General features: G+C 51.1%; 1 protein-coding gene across 1 annotated transcript; it reads right to left on the bottom strand.

Moving 5' to 3' along the window:
- Positions 1-504: 504 nt before the first annotated feature.
- On the bottom strand, positions 505-8,344 carry SERPINA12 (serpin family A member 12). Its single transcript, XM_028104793.2, has 4 exons — positions 7,681-8,344; positions 5,434-5,704; positions 2,269-2,416; positions 505-696 (listed from the first exon to the last, which is right to left on the bottom strand). The coding sequence occupies exons 1-4, from the start codon at positions 8,318-8,320 to the stop codon at positions 505-507; spliced, it is 1,251 nt and encodes a 416-aa protein (XP_027960594.1). The 5' UTR covers positions 8,321-8,344.
- Between the last annotated feature and the right edge of the window lie 2,892 nt (positions 8,345-11,236).

Raw genomic sequence — 11,236 nt, 5'->3', positions numbered from 1 at the left:
GAGTATCCCTGTCCTCGTTTCAGGAATACAGAAATAGAGGCTCCGAGGAGATATGTGGCTTTCCCAAAGACACTTTGTTCCTAAGATTTGAACCCAGGTCTCTCTCACTCCAAAGCCCAGGTACTTGCCTTGTCTCATAGCTTCCCCAAATTATCCACCAACAGCCAGCAGAACTGAGGGGGTGTTTATTAAATCACAAAGCCCCTCTGCCTCTCCAGGGAGAGAAGATCACAGCCAGCCAAGTGGGTGGGGGTGGGGCATCTAAGCCCAATGACGCTGGACCGGGCAGGGAGGGGGCTGAGGGAGGATGGGGACGGGGGGGGGGGTGGGCGGTGGTGCACAGGAGCCCCCAGAGCCAGCGGCGCTGCCTGTTTGGATGGTGGTCTTGGGAGCTCATGAAGGCGTGGGATTAGATTAGAAGGTCCTGGGATCCCAATTTGAGGCAGATGAAACATTTTCAGCCCCAGGCTGCCTCTGGGGCCCACAGCGAGCTGGAACGCCCCCTTATTCCCCAGTAGGATTAGCAATCTTTCCCAAGAAGATGATGGTGGGCAGGACGCTATCCCTAATAAACACCAGAAAGGGTTTGTTCAGCTTGATGGAGAGCGGCATCTCCATGGGCAGCGTCTGGACTCCGGAGGCGGCCGCACCTTCTGTTCCCTTCTCATCCATCTTCAGCACCGCCTTGTGCACCGCCTGCAGGAATCAGGATCGAGGTCAGTGTCGCGAAGCCACTCTGGGCCAAGGACAGTGAGAGGCCCAGAGAGGGAAAAGCCTCAGCCAGGGTGGCCCAGCACAGCAGTAACCTGGCTGGTGCCAGGCGCCACAGGCTCCTTCTGCTGTCATTGCCGGAAGGATGCGGGACAAGCAGACTCAGCGTGAAGGGACCAATGCAGCTGGGGCAGCATCAGCTGCAGCAGGGAGGATGGAGTGGGGTGTGCTATCCTTCCGTGAATTACAGGGAAGTGCTGAGCATCATAATGGCAGAAAGAATCTGCGGAACCTTAGCTAGATGGGAGGGACTTGGTGACATCCCCACCAGGAAGCCTCCAGCCCTGCTCACACTCCTCTTAGCTTCCTGGGGGACGGTGAGAAAGGAACGAAATCGGGGGGGGGGGGGCATCAGAGACAACTGAGACGCCAGATCTACCCCAGGGCACCCACATCTGTGACGCAGTGATTCACCCTAGGACATGGAAGTTTCTGTACATACTGATGCATTTCATTCCATTCTACAAAATCCTAACAGTTTTACTAGCGCGCCAGCCAGGAGCCATTGACAATCACAGCCATGGGCACACCTAACTGCAGAAAAGAAATGAGCCGTGGAACTGAGTAAAGGCCCCCGGAAAGGGGTAGCTGGCACTGACTATTTATGGGAAGTCTATGTTAAAAGGGAGAAAATTCTACTGTTTTTCTTCCTCTTGCAAATTGGAAAATAAATCTGAATCAGTGCCTACTGGGATCTCTCCCAGACTGGCTCGAACTTCCCACTTAGAACGCGCCGGTCTCCACTGCCCACAATGCCAAGCTCTCCCCCAGCCCAGCCTCTGGCCATGCTGCTCCCCCGACTGGGAGACCCTCCCCGCACCTGTCTCTGCTCCTTGCAATCTCCCCACCCCCAATGCCCTTTTAACCTAAAAGTAGGGTTGCCAGGTGAAATGGGGCATGGACCATTAAATTTGAATTTCAGATAAACGATGAATATCTTTAGTGTAAGTCTATTCCATGCGATATTTTGGACTAAAGAAATTATTGGTCACTTGCCTGAAATGTGAATTTAACTGGGTGTCCTGTATTATCTCTGCTCAACCTGGGGACCCTACCCCATACGGTCCTCTCTGCCCCCAGCAGGCAGGTGCTCAGCCTTGCTGGAAACCCCGGGGCCCATGGCTGGTTCGTCTTTTGGTCATGCACACGTTTGCAGCTTACTCCCAACAAGCCCGTGAGGTCTCTGGGAGAGGCTCTGGGTCAGACCTAGAGCGGTTCTAGGACCGATAAATGTGCCAGGCCTTGATCACTTGTTTGTTGCACGGAATCGACCTCCAAAATGGGACCAGGAGCTTAAAGACTGGAAACATGACGCTTGGGGAAGTGATGTGACTGTCCCAGGGTGACAAGGGCTGGTGAGGGACAGTGCTGGATCAGCGCCCGGCCTGACTGGCAGGACCAGACCCAGCTCATTCGGCTGCTGGGACAGTGGCTCTGGCCCAGGGCTGCAAGAAGGCTCCCTGCGGGAGGCGTGGCATCCGGGCCGGGCAGGCTTACCTTACCCACTTTCAGGCTTCGATGAGGGGCGATCCGGGTGAGATCACCATGCTCCTCAAAGATTTTGGTGATACCCAGGTAGGAGAGTGTCTTCTTCAGGTCATAGTTACCAGTGATGGAGAACCTGGGCAGGGACACGTCTACGACCCTGGGGAGATGGGGGTGACAGGTGAGTGGCAGGGTCTCTTTGCTTTCCCAGGCAGGCCGCAGGAGAGGTGATGAATGGGACCTTGGTCTTCCCAGCCCCGGAGGTCTCAGACCCTCTCTTTGTCCCCACAACGAGGAGGGACTCTGGCCCCAGGACCCTGGCTTCAAACCACCTATGCTCTCTGAACCGTGCCCGTTCTTCCTAGCACACCCTCCCCAGGCCCTCACCCACAGAAATGGTCTCAGGGCCTCTTTGGTTGCAGACACGGAAGTGTCGTCCCCCTCACAGTGCTGGCCTTGCCCAAGCCCTGAGCCAGTCCTGACCCAGCAGGCTGGATGCCAGAGGCAGCGAGGGCCTGGGATCTGAAACCAGGTAGAACTGAGCTCAAACGCATTCTGACTCTCATGAGCTCCGTGACGTGGACCAAATGATCTCCCCTCCCTAAGCCACTTGGGCGAAACGATCGTGCTAATCACAGCAGACGGGGCAGTAAGAGTGTAAAGCAAATGGATGTGGGTGCTCAAGGAGTCCCTGACCAGCAGGTGTTCCTCCTTCTGCCCTTCAGTTAGCAGCTTCACATCCTCCGTGGGTGGGACCCAATGGACCTCCCCGCTTGCGGGCTGGGATCAGTGGTCCCGGGAAACCTGTGGACCCTGGGTCCCTGTCCCCCTGGCCCTGAGCCCCATTTCTTCTTGCCTATCCAGGACCTCGCCCCTGCCTGCATTCCAATCTGTTCTGCGCCATCCATCGTGAATGGTGTCTGCCTGATCGCCCTCAGGAAGAGACCATGTTCTCCAATAATTGATATCCTACAAAACAAGAGCAAACACATCCCCACTGGCCCCGAGTCACTTCTCCAGCTTCCAGCCCATTCCTTTTCTTTCTTTCATGGTAGAAAGGAGTTGTCTCTGCCAGAGATTTCCACTTCCTCCCACAACTGCTGCAGCCCACTCCACTTGGGTCTTCTCCCTCCACCTTCCACTTTCCAGGGTCATGGCTGAGCTCAGCTTGCTTGACCCAAGAGACAGCTCTCCGAGAGTGGATCGCCTTTTTCCACCTTGAAGCATTCCAACCCAAGTCCATCTTCCCCCCCTTCACAGGCCACTCCTTCGCTCACCCTCTGCCAGAATCATCTCATCGCCCACCTGGGCTGTCTGTGATCCTCCAAGCCTCACCCCTGGGTCCTCTTCTCTTCTGTCTTTCCTCCCTCCAGAGGAACCTCATTCAGTGTCATGGCTTTAAATACTGGCCATTGGCCCAATGATTCCCAGACTTACCTTTCCACTCATTCATTCACTTAACAAATTAAGTGCCTCCTCTCTACCAATCGGATGCCTAGATGCATGTGTGAACAGAAGAAGCACAACCCGTGCCCTTGGGTGCGTGCTCTAGCAGGGAAGACAGACAAGAAAGTCCATACGATGAAAAGCATCCCGTAATCATCGATACATAGACTGGGAGTCTGTGTATAAGAAGACAGTGTGTGCAGTGGAGAAAAATACAGATCAGCTTGGGGCTATCAGCAATCCTGGGGCTCAGGGAAGATTTGAGAAACTCTGAAGGAGGCAAAGGCGTCAGGCAAGCTGGGTCATTTCTTCTGAGTGAAATGAGCTGCCAAGGAGATTGGTGGTTTCCAGCCTGTGCCCTACAGTTTCCGAGTTCACAGAGGTGTCTTGGGGAATGAGGGGTATGGGAGGTGAAGGGAAAGGGGGCTCCACTACCTCTACCCCAACTTTATCCACAAATCCTGGCTTCATGCAATGTGGGCTCCGTAAGGTCACATTTCCTTTAGGATTCAAATTATGATGACTTGAGACCCTCCAGTTGGATTAGGGGAACTCAGAATCCTCATCTCCAAGTTATTTCTGCCAATATCCCATGGGGTGCAGCTCTGGGGCCAGTAAGTGGTGCTCCATATTGCTGTGCCAAGCCCCTCTGGAGCCCTCGGGGCCAAGACTACCACCAGCCCGGGTTTGTAGCAGGGAGGATCGGGGGATGCTGTGCAGACCCCAAGCCTAGCAGCCCTCTTGGGATGACCTGCCATGTGGCCTGCTGCTTCTCCCCATCCCCCCGGTACAGTGACTTTATCTGAAGCATTCAGAACCGGAATTTCTCTTTTATGGAGCTTTCAGCTCAATTGAGATATCCAAGATGTGTTCTGCCATTCCCCCGAGGATGTGTTTGGTGTGGTAGAGCACCCATGGCAGCCCAGCTCTGTCCTAGCATCCTATCTACCTGCCCTAGAATCCTCCCCGGCTCCCAACAGCATGTCAGCCATGGCAGAGGCTCTTGGTAAAGACCCGTTGGGTGGAAAACAGGGGTGAGGGCAAGATGGAAGAGAGAGTGTACAGAGCAGGGAGGAGGCCATCCCAACACCACTCCTAACCAAGTCAACCCTGCAAGCCCCAGCCCTGACCCTTCTCGAGAAAATCAACTGTCAAGCACATGCCTGAGAAGAATTCTGTTGGCTCATCTCAAATCTGTTCTAATTTTATGGTTTCTTTTTTAGAATATTGACTCACTTTGGTCCTTCAACTATTATAACTTATTTGGGGCACACTTTGCTGGTTTTGTTGTGATATTACAGTGGAAAACATGATTCCGTGTACAATAAACAGCTCCCTCTGACAGCCCGTGGTTGTCCTGGTGGTTCCTTTCTGCCTGGGATTCCATGACTCCTCTCCCATCCCCACGTGCCACTGTTCAGCCTGGAAGACTTAGCTCCGGTGCTCCCTGCTCCGTGGCACCCCCCTCCGCCACCACCACCGGGGACCATGGTTTTGCTCTGTCCACTCTACTCTCATGATATAAGCATCTCCCTCTATAAACAAGGGCTTCGCTACATTCCTGTGACTTGTCTTCTGGTCTACTTCCTACCAAAACACAAGTTCATCATGGAGCGCAGAATAGGACTTGACCATGGGGTCAGAGCTCAATAAATCTGGGCTAGAAGAAGCAAAGAGTGGAAGGGAAGGCAGGAAGAAGGAAGCAGCTGCATATGCCAGGCACCCTCGTACCTTCGTCTGACTAATTTCTTCCATCTGTCAAGGGTGTCCCTCTTCAAGGCCGCCTCCACATTCTTCATTTTGCCCTCGTCAGGAAGGATGAAGGTGGCAGTGATCGTGCCCTGGTAGGGCATTTCCAGAACAGTGCAGGAGAGCTGTCTATCATAGCCGGCTTCATACATGCCTCCATGGAACATCATGGGCACCTTCACTCGCTTGTTTCCATCCAGAATGAAGTCTTCCTCTTTAGTTGCTTTTGGATCAAATTCATGTTGCCACCTGGCTTAGGAGTGAAGAAAGACAAAGTGGCATGAGTGTCCTGAAAGGGAAGGGCTGACTGGACCCAGGTAACCACTGGTCTCTGTCCACATGGATTCAAGGAGGGCATTTGGATGTTCTGGGATGTCAGGGCAGGTCTCCAGGAGTCCTTGGTCTTTGTGCCAGGCCCTGGGAACTCCTGGTAAGATGGGCATGGGTCTGATTGTTCCCAAAGTAGCCACGACCAGGGCTGCTGAGCTGAGAGGGTACTGTGGACTGCCTGAAGCCCAGGTGCTTCTGAGGCTGAGAGAGCCCACAGATTGTGTTCCAGCAGAGGGGTCTGGGTGATACCTAGTGGGAGTTATTTGGGTCTGGTGTGAGTGAAAAATACTCGATTCTAAGTCATGCCTGGAGTAGCTGCTCTCATGTAGGAATGAGAAAACCAATGGAACAAGCTGCTCTTGGGAACCTGCTGAGGAGCAGCAAACACTCAAAGCTGGGTGTTTGGACCCTTCCTTTTTCACCCTGGGAACTCTTTGATGCCATGGGGCATAAACTTGGACCTGGGTCTTTTCGCACCTGCCAACCTCAGAGCCCCCAGTAGGGGGCCCTGAGGGCCAAGTCCCTGAATTCAACTCTGGCTTCACTGTTCTGAAAGGATGACCTTAGACCAGTGTCTTAACCTCTCTGGATTTCAGTGTCCTTGTCTGAAGAATGAAGATTTTGATGGGTACCTCATAGGGCTGCTGTGTGGCTGAGTGGGAAAGGCAGGACAGAGGGCACCTGGGTGGCTCAGATGGTTATGCATCTGCCTTCGGCTCAGGTCATGATCTCCAGGTCCTGGGATTGAACCCCATATAAGGCTCTCAGCTCAGCAGGGGGCCTGCTTCTCCCTCTCCCTCTGCTGCTCCCCCTGCTTGTGCTCTCTCTGTCTCTCTCAAATGAATAAATAAAATCTTAAAAAAAAGAAAGAAAGAAGAAAGAAAGAAAGAAAGAAAGAAGAAAGAAAGAAAGAAAGAAAGAAAGAAAGAAAGAAAGAAAGAAAGAAAGAAAGAAAGAAAGAAGAAAGAAAAAAAGAAAGAAAGGCAGGACAGCTCAGTGATCTTGTACAGTGAGTGTTGAGTGGATGCTAGTCATCATCAGCCTCACTGTTGCCATTGCTTTTGTAATCTAAGTGATGTGGGGACTTTGGAAAACTCCAGATTCTCTTCTCTCCCTCTGCTCTTTTCCTCTATGCCATCAGTCTCACTGTGGATTTTGGGAGAGCTGAACTTCCGTATTCAGGACCATGTCCCTGACAGCCCCGCAGAGATCTTGCCTGACCTGAGGGCCTCTGATTCTCACCCATGCTGACCAACTTTGTGTGTGCATCGGGCAGGTGAGTGGGTGTGTGTGGTGGTGTGGGAGGGTTGAAGCTTGGATTTGGGAATGTTTTTTCATCTTTTTTTTAGTCTCTCACCCTCAGACTTGGGGAATCTATAGAATGTGACAAGGAGACCAATGCATCCACCAAAATGAACATCATCATCATCATCATCATCATCATCAACACAATCACCGTGCTGGGTGTCTACTTGGACTAACATAAAGTGCACAGCCTATGGGTCAATAGAAGTGAGTTCTAGTCCCGGCTTTGTAACTCTAAGTCCATTAATCTCTTTCCGTGTTACACTTTCCTCATCTAAGAAATGGGGAAAAGAATGTCACTCCAACCTCTACAACCAGTGTTGTGTTAGGATAATCAGTACTAATGAAAATGCACATATGGAGAATAATGTAGACTTCCCCAAATTCATTCCTCATGCATTTTTACTTTGAGTCCCAACAACTGCCCTATGAGTTACATATAAAGGCACTCATTTTACATAGGACAAGTGAGGTTCTGAAAGATTAATTATATATGAATTCAAGGTCACAGAGCAAGCATGTGGCCAACCAGGACTTTAATCCAAGTCTACTGGAAATCCTATCCTTTCCATACCAACATGACCCAAGCCTTACCTCGAAAGAAAATGCAATTTGTAAGAAGCATCACAGTGCCAGGGGTTATATTCTTGATCAGGTTGTTGATTTTCCCCTGGGTTTTCTGATTGACATAGTCATTGATCTGCTTCCTAGTACCTTCCAAGTTCTGGAAGTTGGTGCGGACAGTGTCTGAATCGTACAGGTTCTTGGCATCTGCCAGAAACTGCTTCTGTGGCTGCAGCTTCTGGTCGATGAACAAGATGTTTTTAAGGTCCAGCTCGAGGTCCTGGTTCCCCTGATTCATCCTGTAGATGAGGTAATGAAAGCCTTCATGAAGGTCTCTCTCTGGCATATTCCTGAAGTGGAAGCCCCTCTTGATCTCATCCAGGGTGGAGTCCTGGGCACCCAGAGACAGCATGGAGAAGGCTGCAGAGATGCTCAAGGGGGAGAAGAAGATGTTCTTGTTGGGGCTATTGGAGGCCAGCTTCCTATAAAGGTTGCAACTGAAGTCTGTGTTTCGCTTTGTGAGCTCCTCGGCTGCCCTCTTTCCCTTCCATGACTGGATCTGGCTCACAGGTCCACGATACTGTGGTCCCAGAGGGAAGTCGGACTTCAGAAGACCTTCCACAGTGAGAAGGCCAGCCAAAAGTAGGCCCAGGCCCAGCAAGGGGTTCATTTTCCTTGGAGATTGTCCTGTTGAGTAGTAGACTTGAGGTTAGCAGAAAAAAGGAACAAAACAACCCCACTGCCCCTATGATGGAAAGAGAGAAATGGGGAGACATATGTGGTGACATCTTTGGCGTCCCTGGATCAAGCTTTACCTGAGGCTCACACACTTCTGTTTCTCCAAGTTACAAGAGCCAATACATTTCCCTTTTAGGGTTGACTGGTTTGAGTTGGATTTTTTTTTCCTTACAACCAAAAGAATCCTGACTAATTTGCAGAAATAAAGCCCTTTGTCTAAGATCACATCCCAGGGGAACCCAGGTCTCTAATAAACCTCTTTCCCTACGCTTTTTCCAGGAAAGAGAGGCAGTGTGATAGAGAGGAAAAGCCAAATCTGCTGGCTCCAGGATTGCTGTTCCTGTAGCCACTTCTCAGCTCAGAATCTCCCAACAAGACTGAGTTTTGGGGGCACAAAAGTTTCATTTTTAGTTTTCCCTTCATTTCTAGTCCTAAGGTTATAGAGAGCTGCCAAAAGTATGATATTCTAAAAAGCCTGTTGATTTCTCTAGTTGGACATGGTACTGCCAATGATTTTTACACCAACTTATGTGTCAAATGAAAGCAGATTTTTTCGCTCGATCCTTTGTTATTACTATGGGTTCTCCTGTAATTTACATCTCTGTTTACCTGCAATCCATGGGAAATAGTGCAGTCCTCAACGGTAAAAGCTGTTCATGGTTGTCTTAGATTGGATTCCCGAGAAGCAGAGCTTGAAATGGGGATTCGGGCCTTGCCCGTATAGGAGAAACTCCTCAGGAAGTGAGGGAAGCAGGACAGAAAGGGAAGGAACTGAGCAAGGGTCTGGCCCCTCGTAATATGGAGACTTGGCCTGATCCACGGGAGAGGGCTCTGGAGCATCAACCACAGGGCAGCATCAACCCTGTGGGATGAGGATACAGGCCGTTTGGACAGTGGTCAGTAGCTAGGGTCTGCCCCCAGGAGACCTGGGGCCTGGGGTAGAACTTCCTGGGTTCAGTTAGCTCCTACTCACCGAAGGCAGTTTTCTGGTTTGGGGAGGGAAGCTGTGAGCTGTTAGCAACTAACCCGCATATCGCCACCAGCCTGGGGGAACTGGGCCCGGCACCAATAGGGTCCACGCAGCTAAATCCCTGGTGCCCGGCACTGAGTAGGCTCTTTCCAGTTGACTGAATGAGAGGATGAATGAACACCTGCACAGGACCTGCGCCTGGGAGTGCCCCAAATCCCCAAGTTCTTTGTGGCCTCAAACCCTCTATGCCAGGTCCTGTGGACACAGCCCGCAGCATAGAGGACAAGGTCTTCAAAGAGGCTCTGACCCAGGGTTTGAAAATTCTAGTGGATCTTACCCGTTGCTTCCATCTTCCTAATGGAACTTCATTTTTCTAGGTGTTTCCCCCTCCTTAGACCGCCCATGTGCCTCAGGGGCAGGGTCACCTCCCCAGGTCCAAGGGGGTGTGGTTCAGGAGCTGGACCCAATCCAACCAGGTCACAGTGAGGTTCAGCCCTGAGAGCTGTTCAGGGAGGGGCATAGGACTTCAGGGATCCAAGGAAGGTGAATTTCAGGGCTCTTTGTTGGCGTATTGGGGTGCTGCCCTCGCTCTTTCTCTGGATGTCCGGGGCAGGAAAGTGTGAATGCATGCAGGGCTTTGCAGAGAAATTGGAGCTGGGGCCACAGATTAGGTGAACCCGGAGCCCACCCACCCTGCTTCTAGACTTCCAGCAGTGCTAGTGTGGGTTACATGAGACCAAAAGCAGCTATATGAGACCAAAAACATCTTAACAAACACAAGTGTGTATAAAAAAATCCCAGGACTACCAAGCAGTGAGGACTCCTGGCTCCGATCTCACACCCCTCTCTGCTGTGTGACACTCAAAAAGGACACCCCCTCTCTGAGCTTAGGTGATCTCTCAGCACCTTCCACTCCTAATGACATAGATTTCAGTAAATATTAAACGTAGCTGGTGATGGACAAGGGCTCTAGGGACTGTCTGAAGATAGGTTATAGAAGGCAAGATTTGTAAAGCCCCTGAGGATGTTTCAGATAAAGGAAAGAAAATTAAAGATGGAAAGGATTCAATCTCTCAGGTTAGTGGGCTGGACTGTTTACAGAGTCAGCCTGGTTTAAAAATAGGAGCTTCACTTGTTGGGATGAGCCTTGGGTATTGTACGGAAGTGATGAATCACAAAATCCTACTCCTGAAACTAATTTCACGCTATGTGATTACTAGCTAGAATTTAAATAAAATTTTGGGGAAAAAAAGAAAAGAAATAAAAATAGAAGCTTCTTGTATTCAGAGTAGGTGGTGTCTGCCTGGGAGCTAATTCCCAACACCTGGGAATGGAGAAGTTAGCCACCTCCATCAATATGGAGAGAACTATCTCAGCAGTAGGTTCCCCACCAGCCAGCGGAGATGCAAAGCCTTTGGGCAGCGGAGATGCAAAGCCTTTGGGTAACCGGCTTGGAGCAGAGTGTGGGTCCAGGCACAGGGCCAGAACCCACAGAAACTACAGCAGAGGAGGGAAGCTGCTGGAAGCTTCTGGCATGGACAGCACACACACACACACACACACACACAACATACACACTGCTCGGTCAGTGGCCCCTAGAAGTGTTTTCTACTTCTCCAAGTTTTTGGAACAAGAACTGATTATGGAATTAAAAGTCTGGATATTGGTCCTCTCCTGCTTGTGTGTCTGTGAGGTGGCTCAGAAGAAGTCTGTCAACCCTTTCGAGCCTCAGTGTCTTCATCTGCTAAATGGGCCAGGGGAGTGATAGTTTGGCCTCCTCCCCACTAGATGCTGCTAATCGCCTCGCTGCCCCTGGGGGTGGAGACAAGGACCACACCTTGGCCGCGTCTCAGCTTACCCCACCTCCTTGAGCTTGTG

Source organism: Eumetopias jubatus, unplaced genomic scaffold, assembly GCF_037043125.1.
Source record: "Eumetopias jubatus isolate StellerSeaLion01/CBP00866 unplaced genomic scaffold, mEumJub1_p1.0 scaffold_7, whole genome shotgun sequence".
NCBI classification, from domain to species: Eukaryota; Metazoa; Chordata; class Mammalia; order Carnivora; family Otariidae; genus Eumetopias; species Eumetopias jubatus.
Note: the sequence above shows the minus strand (reverse complement) of the source record. Positions and strands in the feature narration are given on the sequence as shown.

Coding starts and splice junctions, on each gene's coding strand:
- SERPINA12 (XM_028104793.2), bottom strand. CDS start 8,320: ATGAACCCCTTGCTGGGCCTGGGCCTACTTTTGGCTGGCCTTCTCACT. Junction 5,705..7,680: donor AAATTGCATTTTCTTTCGAG/GTAAGGCTTGGG, acceptor TTCACTCCTAAG/CCAGGTGGCAACATGAATTT. Junction 2,417..5,433: donor AAGAAATTAGTCAGACGAAG/GTACGAGGGTGC, acceptor CCATCTCCCCAG/GGTCGTAGACGTGTCCCTGC.